The sequence below is a fragment of the Corella eumyota genome, chromosome 3 (assembly GCF_963082875.1).
Source record: "Corella eumyota chromosome 3, kaCorEumy4.1, whole genome shotgun sequence".
Taxonomy (NCBI): domain Eukaryota; kingdom Metazoa; phylum Chordata; class Ascidiacea; order Phlebobranchia; family Corellidae; genus Corella; species Corella eumyota.
In genome coordinates, this window is record NC_137492.1 from 5,473,453 (window position 1) to 5,490,190 (window position 16,738).

At 28.0% G+C, this 16,738-nt stretch overlaps 1 protein-coding gene across 1 annotated transcript; it reads left to right on the forward strand.

The window, feature by feature from the left end:
- Positions 1–591: 591 nt before the first annotated feature.
- On the forward strand, positions 592–9,159 carry LOC145745233 (uncharacterized). The gene is made up of 14 exons (XM_082563243.1): positions 592–682; positions 1,074–1,161; positions 1,391–1,501; positions 1,761–2,144; positions 2,390–2,583; positions 2,871–3,063; positions 4,051–4,204; positions 4,480–4,684; positions 5,999–6,130; positions 6,470–6,598; positions 6,841–7,032; positions 7,394–7,534; positions 7,900–8,064; positions 8,345–9,159. Exons 1-14 carry the CDS (start codon positions 608–610, stop codon positions 8,564–8,566), a joined length of 2,385 nt encoding a protein of 794 aa, XP_082419369.1. The 5' UTR covers positions 592–607; the 3' UTR covers positions 8,567–9,159.
- The last annotated feature ends 7,579 nt before the right edge of the window (positions 9,160–16,738 follow it).

Below are 16,738 nucleotides of genomic sequence, written 5' to 3' on the forward strand. Positions count from 1 at the left end.
AAAAGAGGATAACTTTTTTCTTTTTTTTTAACTTAATTAATTATGCGTGATATAGTGGAAATCCCCTAATGTATTACAAGTAAATCAATAATAAATTTTAACCTCGTTTTTTCTGCAATTTTGCTTGCAGTTCCTTTACTGTTTGAACAAAAGTTTAATAATCGATTGCTCAAATAATGTAATTTATGTGTAAACTTGCTGGGAATTCTAAATTGTGTATATAATAGCAATAGCGATAAAATACTCTTCTAGAAACAGTTTTAGCGTAAAAGTAAAAAGTCTAATAATAACATAAAAAATTAAGTGTATTTTAGTTAGGGTATTTTTCGGTGCTTTATTAGCGTCGTCCGCCAGGTTTAAAGATGTTGTCTGGTAGAACTAAAATGAAGGCGGAAAAAGACTTTTTTATGCCTTTTCCTAATCTTCCATTGGACTAAAAAAAAAGCGTGGACTATAAAAATTAACTATAAAGCGCAAGTGAAGATTAGGCTAAGGTATAAAAATTTTATCTTCTTCGCATTTTTAAAACGGGCGGACGACGCTATAAGAGCTCCTTTTTTTCAATTTAAATGATACTGATAAATTATTTTCTTTATATTTTAGCATTATGCTTAGTCTTTTAAAATCGCCCAATTATGTTTTCTCCCAAGCTACTAAGAATTGGAGACATATGTTTTCTGGTGTAAGTTTTTATATTAATATTTTTTGGAATTGTTTATAAGCAAAAAAAAGTAACATTTTTCTTTTAAATAGTATAAATACAAGCAAAATTGGACACAAAACAGTTAATGTGCTAATCCTTAATTGCAAAAGTTAATATTTGCCTTAAAATTTAACTTTTAAGTTAACATTAAAAATTATTATCTGACTTATTAACTATCATTGCTTAAGTTATTGTATCGTATAATAAATTATTGTTTTAGGAATTTTTTTATTTAACTGTGCCCATCTATGTATATAGGCTATTATTTTCAAAATTTACATGGAATCAGTAGGAATTAATTAACTGGTTTAAAATAAAGGGTATTATTATGAGGTCATTGTGAGATACTAAAAATCTTCTTTATTTTAAGGTGTTCTGCTGTACTAGACCTGATCCATTATTGAGTCCAAAAAGAAATTTAAGTTATGAAACATTTTCCCAAAATAAAGATACTGATGGTAAAAAATTACTGATCAATTTATTCTTCCTTACTTTATTTTTATAATTTATTTTACAACTAAAAGTATTGCTATACTCTTTAAGTTACACACTTTTGCCTTCTAATTAACTTAAAATTTGAAATTGCTAAACCTTTGAACAATTATTTTTTTAATTGGCCTATAGAAAAATTTTAACTCGGAATTTATAATCATATAATTCTGGGTTTGATTAATTTTTTTTAATTAGAACAAGAAGGTTTAGTTTGTGACGAAGAAAGACGAGAAGGCTCGATCACCCGACCTTCATCTCTGCATGTTGTTGAAAGTATCGTCCAACAACAACCCGATGTTAAAAGAGGTTTTGAATGATTTCAGATCTGTTTTAAAATAATAAAAACCTTAAAATGTTAATAGACCCATTGTAACCATCCAAATAAGATAAAATTTTAAGTTTTTTAGTGAAAAATGTGGGTTATATATAAACTATAACCTAGTTGAAATTTTTTTAGGTACAATGTATTGACAATAGAGTTTTTTACTTACGTAATTGTGATCAAGCCTAATTTATTATAAAAACCAATTTTTTAGAAGTATTTTAAGAAAAAAAATTTTTACAGTTTGCCAAAAAGACACCAGTGTTTCCCCAACAAAATCTTCAAAACCCACAACCCCTCATTGTACCCCAAAGTTACTTTCCCCCACTCTTTTATCCCCTATTTCAACTCCAAAAACATTTCTAAACCCTGAAATCACCCCACCTAACCCACAAGTGTCGCCCTTGGCTCCCCAAAAATCCCCTCTTCACACTTCTGCAGTTTCTGCTGCAATAGAAAACGAATTCACAAAGTTCTCGATTGGAAGAACAAACCAAAAAAATGAGGTTAAAAAGGAGGATAAAGTTTTGTCTCCCCAGTTTGACGACTGTTCCACGAGTGGTATATCAAGTGGAATGTCCCAACCTTCGTCAATGGAATTCGAAAATGAGGGGAATCAATTTTTGGGTTTGTTATTTTTCTTCAAAGTTTTAAATATTTTATTTGAAAAAATTATTTTTATACATTACCACATTTCCTTTTTGTTTATTTTCTCATAATGTATTTACAAATATATGTTTTATTATAGGCTATTATCAAAATCTAATTTAAATTGGCAAAATTAAGAAAATGAAAAAAAATTGTAGAATTGAATCTTTTTAACATTTCGTTGGATTTGAAATTAAAAAAACTGTATATAAATTTCGTTGTAGATTTCACCTTGAAATTGGAAAACCAAACGGAGCTAAACTCGGCGATTAATCGTTGCAACACCTCTCCCGAGATTTTACTTTGTTTGAAAAACTTCACAGGAGAGATGGACACCCTTCTTGCAATCTCTTCGATTCATAATATTTATTTGAGAGCACTTAACGAACACCAAAGAAATTCTCCTGAATACAATAAGGTAAAACTTACTGTTTATTACATTCGTTTTTTATTTCCTTTGTTTATCCTTTATGTGGAAAGATCAATTTTATGACTTAAACATAAGTTCACATTCGCAATTGTGATAGGCAAAAACTATGCTATTTTTTTGCCTTCAAAAAGTTGATGAATTATAGATAAGGCTAAATATTATTTTTGAAAATTATTTGTACTTAATATGTAAGCATTAGTTAAAATTGTTTTAATGGGTCTATTAAATTAGCAACTTTTTGTCATTTAAATGTAGTAAATTCTTGTGATTTTTAGTTGTGCGGTCGCATTTTAACGAACCCACATTTTCGGAACTTGATCGTTCTTATTCAACAAAACATGAAAACTTTAAATAACTTTGCTTTGCTGACCACCGCATCTGATCTCCTCTACTTGAGATTAACTTTAAAAAATTCCACAATTCCATCCTTGTTGTCACATGTTAACTATGAAACATTAGACCTGGACGGTAAGCAGAGAGCATTAAATCAATTTTTTTATATTTATTCACCTTTGATGTGGGAAGGTCGACTTCACGACCTAAACATAGAGTAACTTCAGTTACCCTGACCCAGTCTCGAGTTGCCTGTGGCAGTTTGAAATATCATAGATTATATTTGGCCGACAGTTAAGCTTCTGATTAAGTATTGGCTTAGCAGGAGTTTATACCATTTAAAACACCTTACTTAAAAGCGCTACAGCATGAGAGTAGTGGGGATCAAACCTAGGACCTTATGTAGTAAAGCCAAGTGTTCCAACCAATACACCACTCTACCGTTTCAATTAAATATTTAATACTTTTGAAATTTACAATGCGAAATGGATTCCAATTGGGTTAGAGTTTAATTAATTCAATCCAGTATATTTTTTAGGTTCCATTAAATATTTTCTTACAAAAAAACTATTTTAGTTAACAAAATAACTATACATTTAATACAAATGTATAACCAATATTGTGATCTAAAGCTTGTTACAACTAAAACTTGTTATTAAGACTTTAACAATCAGTAAATTTTTTGATGATGACAATTTTTAATATTATCAAAAACCAATTTTACATATAGTTGTATGTAAAGTTTATGCTAGATTATATTAACTATTTAGCTTTTTTTGTTGTCTTTCAATATAGTTTTAGGTTTAAGATTAAGGTTGATTTCTTTAATTTAACTTTTCTTTTAGGTGATTTTTTTAAGTGTATTGAATTATTTATTAGATTCTTGTGAGTCATTTTAAAAACTTGACTGTTTTATCTTATATAACACAATTGTGTATTGCATGTAATATATATATTCATTCTATTCAATATAAAAATTTTAAGTATATATTTCTAACTTATCACACAGGTTATATTGGTTGTGAGTTGCTATCATATTAGAACAAATAAAACGTAGTTCGTCTATTAATAATAAATGCAATGGGGTGTCTTACTTAATGCAATAATATTTTTCTTTTTCAGAGTTGCGCCTTCTAGCAATGTGCCTTCACACGCCTAATATTCCTTTACTAAACTCTGAATATTTATTCAATGTATCTGCTGCCAGGGCAATGAAGTATCTTAATGATATGACAGATCTTTACACCATTTTGTTAATTATGAAATCTTTTGGAAGGTTACATATTCTCTTTAAATTTTTTAGTTTGTAATGATATAATTTTATATGTATCTGTTTGTTTATTTATTTTAAACTTAAATTTACTTAAATCATTTATTTTTCAATCAAAGTTTCAACATTATTTGTATTGATTTTTTAGACAGGTAATTGCTTTTGTTTTTTTCTAAATTCAAGCAACTTTAACAAAAATTTAGTAATCAAAAATAATTTAAAAATGATGTCAGTTCACAAAAAAATTTTGTTTTTTTATTTAATTGTTTTTTTTTAAACAGATATTTTACCGTATCAGCAAAACGCAGATGTGAATCATGTGTGCAGAGATATTCGCACGAACTAACATCAGTTTATCCTGACGGGCGCTCAATGGCTGCTCACATGTTTGATGCTTTCTACAGAATGGAATATTCTCCTTCTTTGAAGTTGTTGCAAATGGCAAGTGAAGCAATCACAAGCAAAAAAGTTCCAATACAACCACAGGTATATTATTTAACCTGATTATGGGTTTGATTTTTTTTTAATAATTGATTTATTTCCAATGATTTAAAGACCAACTTTGTGATTTTAATAAAGGTTAGTATTGTGTTGAGTTTGTGTTAAGAGGCCCTGGACCCCACAACTTCCATAGATTCTCATTTAAACCACTATCACATTAAACCACTATGCTATTTGCCCAGTGTAAAAATTTTAAAAAATAAAAAGAAGTGTTAAAGAAGTGTTATTGATATAAAAAATATGTTGTCAAAAAACTGTTAGACAGCTCAAGGGTTAAATTTTTGATCTTATTGCTTTAACATAATAATTATAATTATATCTTATTGAAGTATAAGTTATTAGATTATAAATAAAATTATTTAATTTTTTTGTTTATTTGAATTTGACCTAATTTTTTTACAATTTTAACATAAGGACAGTAATTAACTTTGGGTCCAGTACAATATATTGATTGTATTACAAAGGACTTCTCATCAATTAATATTGATTACATTATGTAGTTACTTAAATAATTAACATCAGTTTTTTTATAACAAAATCACTTTTAGGATATTCAGTTCTAAGTTAATTTCAAAAAATACATATTTGCTGTAATAACCATAATAAATAATATCAAAGTATAATTTTATTGTTTGAAAATTGTTTTTAAAAATTATTTCTGAAATAATTGAAGTATTGTTACTTAAATTTCATTTCTGTAAAGCAACAAATTTAAATAAAAAATACCAGTTTAAATCCTAAAAAAAATGTATAGCTTAACTTGAAAAATACGATATCGATCTTCCTAAAGTTATTTTCAAGCACTTTAGGTTTTGCCTGCCAGCTGCAGAATAAATAATGAAACTTTCATTAATTATTTAGTATTTGTTTCAGACTAATTTCTTTTGGCTAGGCTGTGCATATTTAAACAGTATTATATGCAACGGTAGTTTACTCCCTTTTTGTAAAAATTTAATACATGTAAACTAAAAAACATAATGAATATATTTTGTAGAAAAATTGTTTTTGTTAGTTTGTTTTTGATATTTTACAGTTTTTGGTATAAAGCCATGCCTAAATTAAAACCAAGAACTTTTTTAAAATTTTTTTATAGATAAATAAAAAATATATGTTTTGAAAATAATCTGTTTATATAATACTTTGATTTATTAAAAAAAAACTACAAAAAACTTTATAAAATCTTTTTTTTTAAACCCAGAAGTATGTTAAAAAAGGTGTCATAAAATTCTAATAATTGTTTTTAACTGGCTAAATTTAAATAAAGTTAAATTAATTCTGAATTTATATTTTTTTTGCAAGGATATTTCTGCTGCTCTGCGATATTTTGTTAAATTTGGTTACAACATTCAAGGTCGTAAGATGTTAATGACATTTTGTGAAGACATCAAATCAAGATTGCCACATTATCATGTGAACAACTTTATCACTCAGGTTAATATTTTGTAATTGTTTTTTTCATTTATTTATTTTCAATGTAGAAGTAACGATTCCAAAGGTTAAACATAGATTAACATTTGTTTTCCTGACCCAAAAGTTGGCTTTGGCAGTTTTAGACGGTATTAACCATATTATATAACTTTTTTTCCAATCTGCTAATGTTTTTGTGGCTACGCAGTAGTATGTTACGGTCGCATCTTACTTATAGATGCCATGACATGGAAGCAGTGGTGATCAAACCAAGGACCTCGTGTACTAAGCCAAAGGTTTTAAGCACCATGCCATGTTACTCAATTTAGCAAATTTTAATTAAAACATTTTTTTATACTTCAGATAAAATGGCTTACTGTGTTTTATCATTATGATCGTGAGTTGATGCAAATGTTTGTGAACAGCGTGATCACTCACATGAAAGATCTTGATTTTGTGGCTCTCAGTGATGTCGTTGATGCCATGGCACAGGTTTGGGTTGCCAATTTTTTTAAATTTAATTTATGTTTTAATATATTCCTGAAGTAAATTTTTTTTATTACTTTAAGCTTGGGCAGTTTATTGTATTTTTATAAACCTTTTTGGTTAAATTTTGTTTTTTAATCGAAGTGCCAATGACATTGCAAAATAAAAATTGAAATAAAAAAAGAGTTTTTTAACAAATTTTTATACAAGAAATACCATTGTAGTTTTAAAACATTTACAATTTTCAGGTTTATTTTTTGCCTGAAAACGACGATTTGTTTTTTGAGCAACTTTACGAGGAGTTGCTTCATAAATTAACAACTTTGTCCACAAGCCATGTCAAAAATGTGCAACGAAAACTTATCCTAACAGCATTCCACTTTGCAGTTTTTGGACGATATCCAACTAAAATCATTCGTTTGGCGATAACCCAGGAACAGGTACTGAGTGTTTATTGTATTTATTTATGCTCTATGTAGAAAGGTTAACTTTACTACCTGAACATAAAGTAGTATTAGTTAACCATTGCCAAGTTGATTTGGCAGATTTGGGATATTATAGATTATAATTGTCTGTTTAATAACTGCTGATTGTTTTTGGCTTAGCAGAAGTTCATTCTGTTTATAGTGCCCCACTTAAGGGTGCTACAGCATAAAAGCAGTGGGGATCAAACCTATAACCTCAAGTAGTAAAACTAAGTGTTGAAAGCTCTTAACTCTGTTCTCAATTTTAAAACGTGTTCACTAGTTATATTAATCATTTTAAAAAAATTGTTTTTTAAAAAGAGTTCTTTGTTTATAGATCATTGGGAATATACACAAAGGAAGTTATCTGGAGGATTTGTGTCGAACTTTAAGCATTGAAAGACCGGATTTACTTCCAAACTCTATTCCACAGCAATTATTAAGGCGACCTTCTGTCAAGTTATACAAATACGAACAGGTTAGTAAAAATTTATTTTATATGATCACAAAAAAATTTTTTTAGTCGTCTTATTAAAAATAGAACTTGTTTTAATTTTTTTATAAGTGTGACAATTAGCGTTAACACTTGACTTCACTACATGGGGTTCTTAGTTAGATTCCATGATGTGGTGCTCTTAAGTAATGTGATATAAACGGTAATAACTACTGCCTGGCCAAAAACCAACGGGCAGGCTAATTATGGTACTATTATATTCAGTGATATCCCAAACTGCCAAAGTCAACTCGAAAATAAACCAGTTAATATATTTTACTCTATTTTTAGTCCATAGAGTCAGCCTTCCCACATTGAGAATAAACAAAAAAATTTAATTCTTTTTTTAGGATGTGAACGATCGCTTATGTGATACAGTGAGTTATGAGAAGTTTAGTGTTGTTTCATCTCCTATTGGTAAATGTCCGGTGTTTTTGATCCATGCCAAGTTAGATGGAAGTTTATTAGAAGCCGAACCCTCCTCCAACTTTATACCAGCACACATGCACCAAACGGTATGTTGTGTAAATTATTTAAAAAAATTTTAAACTAGGATTTTGTCCAGTGTTTGCTATTTTTATGATTTGGTATAAAATTTTGGTAAAAACAATTTTTTTGAAACATTTTTTATTTACTATTTGTTTTTTTGCATTTTATTAAATGGTTGTTTTTTAAAGAATTTTTTTTGATAAAAAAATTCTTGAACAAAATTAAAATGGTAAAATTTAACTTTTTGATTTCAATTTACAAAAATCGCTATTTAAAAAATAAATAACCAAGGTGTTTTAATTTTAGGTTCAGAATATTGTCGTCGTTCCGTTACCGCGATTTCGCTTCTGCCGAGATTCTAAGCACGCCAACGGAAAAACCCGACTCGTTTTGCGGCTGTTGCGAGCCCAAGGTGCCCGGGTCGTTACAGTGCCGCATTTCGAGTGGGACGGAACGACTAACAAGCATAAATGCGGTTATTTGAAAAGGAAAATATTTGACCAAAAAACGGATGACGTTGTTGAATAGAAGAATTAAAGCTGTACAAAATTGTTGTATTTTTTGTTGGATTTTCGGCTAAATTTCAGATGACCTTGCAGACTTTTGCGTTTGCTGTCGTTGTTGCTCAGTGTGTTTGTTGTTGTCGTGAGAGACGTGGCAGCATGATGACGTCATTTGTAATTGATGACGTATGCAGTGTTGTGGCATTATTTGGGTTTATTAAAAAATAATACGGTGTAGCAAATTGACAATGGTTATTTTTTAATTTTGATAATGTAATCTTAAAATTGAAATTTTTTACTGATTTATGAACATTTTAACATGAATGATTTTGGTTTTCTTTTTTATTTTATTTTTTTTTATTTTTAACCTAAATTTAATGGTACTGTGAATTATGTGTAAGCTTAAAGCACGCATGCACCTTTAACCCCAGTCTGTATATCTTCTAAAAACCAAAAGTTGTACTTTTTGCAAATGAATTTAGATTTACTTACGTCAACTTAATGCTAATTCGCATGGTTACTAAAAAAATATCTGCTTTATAAACTTGTTTATTAATAAATATTGGGTTTAAATTAACGAATTTGCAGGTCGATTTCCAATAAAATCAATTAAATGTACATTTTTGGATGTTTTTTTACAAAAATAGACTTATGGCCAAATAGTATGGTATTTAAAAAATCTTTTGATATTTTTCACGCTGGTAAACGTTAATATTCAACATATACATCCGGTCATGACAGCGGTCTAGAAGTCGAAGGGTTTTGAGTTCGAACAGCACCAATGCCACACTATTCACTCCTAGGCATGACGTTTACAAAAAGCTTAAACACAAAAATAATTACACTCTGCTTTCTTGTACGCAGTAAAAGTGTTGTGGTTTATTATATCAAGTACAAATGTTTATTATAGGGCAGCGTGGTGTAGTGGTCTTGGCTTCACTATACGAGAAGACTTTGGTTTAATCCCCAATACTCTCATGCTGTAGCGCCCTTAAGTAAGGTGCTATAAACGGTAACTTTTGCTGAGTCAATTCTTAATCAGCAGTTTATTAATATCGGGCAATGATATTCAATAAAATTTTACACTGCCAAAGGCAACGCGCGAGACCGAGTCGAGGTAACTGTTTTTTTATGTTTATGTCATAAAGTCGACTTTCCCACATCGGGGGTAAATATAAAACGCATGAAATTTCAAGTTTAATTTATTTTAATGATAATCTTTTTCAAATAGAATTCTAAATACGTTTGTAAAAATTAAACAAGCAAAAGTTAGCTCTCCCAAACTTGAAGTAAACCAAATAATTTAGGACAAAGCGTACCCACGTGATTTGCTATTACAAAAAACAGTGGTCTACCATTGTTACAAGTTTAGCCAAATAACTAAAAAAATATATTAAATTGTTGCATTATTTTAATTGTAATATAAGATAAAAAACCAAGGTGTTTATTAAGAGTAAAAAGATTAGAATTTCTTTACCTAAAAAAATGGCGAATTAGGAACAATTATTTCAACAGTAACATCTGTTACAAAACGGTAAAATTTTCCATTAAGCGAGGCGCAAGAAATGTGACGTCATAATTAGTGCGCTTCCACGAGACATTCCTTTTACACCCCGGGTGTTGCATCACAAGGCGCTCTGTTAAAACAAGTGTTCGTTTTAAATTTTGATTGACAGTTGAAAAAGAACTTTTTTACTTCAAGACGCTGTGCATACACACACACACGCACATTACTGCACATGCGCAGTGACCAGTGACGTAGAGGTTAGATTTCAAAATCGGAATTCTAGTCATTCTAGATGGACTTTTAAGGTGAGTGCACGTATTTTTGTTAGTGTTTTGAAAATCGTATTTTTTTAAAGAATTATTAGTCATCGTAATGGCTTTTACAATATATTAGGGTATTATTTAGTACGTTATTACTTTTTATATAATATCATAATTTTTTATTTTATGTTGGTGTAAAATATTTTTACTTAACAAAATTCATTTTTTTTAGTTATTTTAAAAAGTGAGCAAAGTAGAAAATGAACGCGATATCTTGGGCCATTAATTCTCAAATATATTCCAGGTAAAATTTTGTTCGATTTTTTATATTTAAATATAAATTTAGAAAAAATAAAATTTAAAAAATCATATTATAATTTTTTTTAAATAATTTTTTTTTTTTATTATTAATTTTATTCCATTTTATTTTTAAATTTATTAAATGTTTTTAAACATTATTAAACCTGTGTTGATGCGCAGGTACTTTCTTTCAAAAGTAAAGCAAGGTATTTAATCTATACTTTTAATTCATAAACTTTGGCATGTCCAAGGGAAACTGAATACTAAAACATTAGCATTTTAAAAATTCTTTGATACATATAATGTAAAACATCGGCGTAATATAAATTAATTGGCATACACAAATTAAAAAAATTGGGATACCTTAAAACTTTTTGGCACAATTTTGGCATATCTTAGTTGATTTGGCTAGGGTTTAAGTGTCCATTATTTATTTAAAAAAATGTTTTTTGTGCAGCAAAATTGGATTATATTTGGATTATATCCTGTTATTGGAGGAAAAAGATAATAGCAGGAAATGGAGGACTGGAATATGGATGGAATCAATTTCAGTCTCCCTAGCAAAGGAGAAGTTAAGTTAAAAAAAAAACTCAGGACCCGAAGACAACTTTGGAATGGAATGGATTAATTAACAAACTCAAGAATACTTAAACATTGACCTTAACTCAGAACCTAGAAGACCTTAACTCAGGACCTTGGCCTTAACTCAGGACCAAGAAGAACTTGTAAGACAGAATATATATATAAATAATAATTGTTACCATTAATGAGAGGTCTGTAGGTTTTTACGTGCCTGATCTTTTACATGTACTGCATAATTAAGCGCATAAAATTTTTTCACGGGTAAAAGTTTATAGTATAACAGTCTATTTTTTATTTTGTGGCTAATCAATTCATTATTCCGCGCATATAAAGTAATATAGTTGACACAGTCCCAATGTGTTCAGTTTTTTTTGTTATGATAATTATATTAAACGGGGCTGTTTAATGTTTATAAAAATTTTTGCGCTGTAGAATAGAAAGTATATGAAATCTAGGCCTATGTGTGTGTTATATTTACTTATATGTGTATTTAATGCAAAAATTTACTGTATAATTATTTGCCCTTTGTAAATGTATGATATATCTATAGTTTAAGAGTATATAGTAGTATATTACAGGCCTATACTTTTTATTTTTTGACTGGTTAAAAACTTATCACAGAGAGTGTTTATAAATTTGTGTTTAAAAGTGTGTTTAAAAGTTTTTTAGAGTGTATAAAACTAGGCATAAGTGTGTGTTAGACGATGTGTACTTTAAGACTATGTAGTAGTATAGTAGTGCAGACCTATTCTTTTTTATTTTGTGTCTGGTTAAAAACTTATAATCAAGCGTGTTTAAAGATTTTAATGTGTTTAAAATTATACTTAAGTGTGGGTATATGTATTTTAGAGATAACAGTGGATATCGCGTGTCTAATCTAATTTTATTTTGTGGCTATTAAAAAACTCATAATTAAGCGCATAAACAATTTTTAAGTGTTTAAAACTAGGCCTAAGTGTGTGTTATTATATGTGTTACATAAATTTACTGTAACTTTTTTCGTCTAATATTATTATTATAATATACTTGTATGTATGGGTTGGAACCCCAAGTTAAATATTATTTATGTGTGGGTTGAAATCCAAAGTAAATATTAATTAGATGTTTTTGTGGGAGGCACCCTAACATTATTTGAACTAACATTAGCAGCAGTCATTTATTTAGAAATACAAAAATTAACACTGTAAAAACATATATACAAATTTTTTTCTAAAAACAATTTTATTATAGGCATTTCTAATTTTTTTCTGCATTCATAAACTCTAAATTGTTTTATTTATTACAGGCGTTTATAATTTTTTCTGCATTCTAGATTTTTTAAATTCTTTCATTTATTACAGGCGTTTTTTAAATTTTTTTCTACATTCCAAAATTGACATTTTATTTTATTTATTACAGGCGTTTTTAATTTTTTCTGCATTCCAAAAAGTTCCAAATTCTTTTATTTGTTACAGGCGTTTTTCTGATTTTTTCTACATTCCCAAATTCCTATTTTTTTTATTCAGGCGTTTTTTATTTTCTTCCAATATCTGAATTCCTTTATTTTTTGCAGGCGTTTCTTATTTTTTCTGCATTCTAAAATGTTTTAAATTATCTTTTTTATAACTGGCCATTTTTTTTTTATTCTTTTTAAATCACTTACCCTATATTTTTCCACAGGGGCCTTTATAACTAAAATTTTTTTCACAGGGGCCTTAATAACTAAAAATATTTTTACAGGGGCCTTAAAAACAAAAAGAATTTCCACAGGGGCCTTAATAACCCAACATTTTTTCCACAGGGGCCTTAATAACTAAAATTTTTTTCCACAGGGGCCTTAATAACTAAAAAAATTTCCACAGGGGCCTTAAGAACTAAAAAAATTTCCACAGGGGCCTTAATAACTAAAAATATTTTTCACAGGGCCCTTAATAACCCAACATTTTTTCCACAGGGGCCTTAATAACTAAAATTTTTTTCCACAGGGGCCTTAATAACTAAAAATTTTTCTCCACAGGGGCCTTAATAACTAAAAATTTTTCCACAGGGGCCTTAATAACTAAATTTTTTTTTCCACAGGGGCCTTGATAACTTAATTTTTTCCACAGGGGCCTTAAAAACTAAAATAACCCTTTTATTTTTATTTCTTTCAGGTTAGATTACCACAACAAAGTTTAACATTTTGTTTTTTATTTTTAGATTCTGGTTAAATATTTTGAAGACCCTAGCAATTTGTTTTTTGTTTAATTTTAATTTGTTCTTAATTTTTAGAGTTCCAGTTAAAAAGAAAACTTTAATTTAACCATTTTTTACAGCTTAATCAAATATTTTTTAATTTTTTCACAGGGTTTACCACAAACAAATACTAACTGTGTTTCTTATTTTTAGTATCTGGTTGAGGAGCTCTTTCTAGGTTCTTGTTGATGAAAAAAGATTTCAATTTTATATAAACTTCAAACATAGCTGTTTATTCAATAATAAATTGTTTTGCCAATTTAAAGTAATTTTTATTGTTTTTTTTACACTTTTATTATTATAATTTGTTTTATAACATGACATTAAATTGTTTTCTTAACCGCAATCATTCCTTTTTTTTTAAATTGTTCATTTTTCAGGAATTTATTCTATGTAAAATACAAGCCTTATTGACCAGTTATTTATTATAAATATTGATTTAAATATTGTTTAGTGATTGTTTGTAATACTATGCTCAAACACAACGCTAAGATTAAACAAGCTATAAAACAATACTATGACAAGATTCAATTTAATTTTTTTACAAACTACAAATTATACCGAAACTCTTGTATATTTATTTAAACAAAGTAAAAAATGCATAACTTATTGTTTTTAACGTAACAAATATTAAATTAATTTTAAAACCGATACTAAAAAATATTTATTATTTTGGTAATTGTTAATGTAGGAAGCGGTTTAAAATTGTCGCTATGGCATGATTACAACTTGGTAAATACATAAATAAAGCCAACTAAAAAGTATTTTTACCCAGTTGAACAATATCGAGCAAAAAGGGTATTTAAAAAAAATTAATGGACCTACCTATGACAATTAATATAAAGGAAGGTATGGCAATATTTAATCGGTGTAAAAAACAACAAAGAATCATTTACACGAAATACGGGTTAAGAAGACAATTATAATTATTTATTAAATAATAAATCGATTAAAAAAAAAATAATAAATCGATTAAAAAAGCATTTTTTTTGTTTTTAGTAAATACATTTAAAATATTGTAAACACTATTCAAAATAATTTTTTTAAATTTTAATTTAAAATAAATTTTTTTTACAGTAAAGTGTAACAAAATTTATCTGACAATTACTACTTTTAAACAAATATTACATATTTATTTTAAACAAATCCCGGTAAAAATTACCTTGTAATTTTCGAACGAGAAAAAAATGCTTAACATGTTAATCCATAAACTGAAATCGTACAGTATAAAAGTTAAATACTTTGGTGCGTCTTTGGGGAGAAAGAATGTTATTGCCACCATTGCCAAAACGATACTTAAGGTAAAAACTAAAGCACAAACAGCAGATCGTTTGATTACCTTTAACACTCTTTTTTCACTGTGCGTGTGTTTGGTTAGTCCTGCAGATGTTGAGCGGGTTTTTAACTTTAATGCAACATTATCGTTTAATGGTGTTTTGTTAGCTTTTAACGAATTTGAACAGTCAACAAGTGGACATTCTGTTGGAATTGTTTCGTTAATTGTGTTTAATGATGAAACTTTGTTTGAAGTTTCAACCACGAAGACTTTGGGCATTTTCTTCAACATGGTAACCTGAACTTTACGATGCATGACTAAAGGATAAATAAACAAACCGAAAAGAATAAGTTGGGCAATCAACAACAGTGCTCCCAAATATAGAATTAAATTAAGATTTATAGCTGTAGGGCGGGATATGCATCCAAAGTCTGATGTCTGAAAATTCAACGGATAAATAAACAAAACCGCAAACCCAACCGCTATTAATATAAAACAAAACAAACTACACCAGCTTAAAATTTTAACTTTTCTTGTATGTAGATGCTTTAGTGAAGGTTGCAAATAGAAAATACGTTGACGCAGCCATAAGAATAGGTACATCGAAAAAATGCTTACAGCAAAGAACCCAGCAGCGACATCCAAAACTACTTCACAGATGTAATTACCGGCTTCATATTTAAAGTAACCGATCAATAAAGTTGACTGGGTAAAAATCATACGAAAAGTAGTTAAAGGTGCTATGCAGGCTGCTGCCAACAAAATCTGGTTGCTAGTATATTCCTTTTTTTTTAACCGTTTTCCACTTTTGTTTATGTACACTGTCATCATGCATATTGAAAACCAAATGGTTGATGTGATTAACATTAAGATGACGAATTCGCTGATAATCCATTTAGAAGTTCGCACTGCTAGTTTAAGAGAATTCGTGATGTTTGTTGTTGATGGTAATTGAGTGGTGTTCATTTTCAAATTATTATGTTTTAAAAACACTTTTTAAATTATAATAAACTTAATAACTCGTATCAAATTATAAACCTACATATAAAAAAATTACCTGCTGAAGTTAAACCTTTTTACTTAGAACAAAAACGCATTTCCTGACACTAAATCTGACTAGTTTTATTAAAATATAAAACCCATTTTAAATCAATTTCAATGCGATGAAACTTTACCAAATTATAGTTAAAAGTAACTAAGTTTAGATTATATCTTATCTATAAAACAGTATATTGTTTAAGTTTTCCCAAAACTTTTCTTTGTTTTAATTGTAATGCTTGCAGATTTTTTTATTCGTAGTAAAAGGTATGAATCATAGGTTCTATAGACTGCTATGATACAAATATAAACACGTTGGAAGTTTAAAACCTCAATTTTAATGCGATAAACTTTTACCAAACTATAGTTAAAAGTAACTAAGTTTAGATTATATCTTATCTATAAAACAGTATATTGTTTAAGTTTTCCCAAAACTTTTCTTTGTTTTAATTGTAATGCTTGCAGATTTTTTTATTCGTAGTAAAAGGTATGAATCATAGGTTCTATAGACTGCTATGATACAAAAATAAACACGTTGGAAGTTTAAAACCTCAAATAAAATGTATGATGATCGATGACCTTCATACGTAATATCCCTTATACGGGCGGCATTTTTTAATTATGGGGTATAATAGTTTTTTATTATTGGATTTATTTTTTTATTATAAGTCTTTTTTAATAAGCTACTCTTCTTAAATTAAATGCATTTTATTACGCACAATAGGATATTGTGTATAATTAACAATGCAAAGAAAAAAATACGCTATTAAAAACATGCCCAAAATAACTTAAATATACTAATATTTAATATCTATAATAAAGAAAAAAGTCAAGTATTAACATTTTAATATTTAGAATAAATTATATTAAACAAATTTGCATTTAATTATAATAAACTAAAATTAACTTTCTAAACATTACAAATGATCCCATAAATATAATTAAAAGCAAAAACTTAAAGAAATTTGCAAAAATATTTAGTAGAACAAAAGTAAGAGATATTTTTTTATTTGTCTAAGT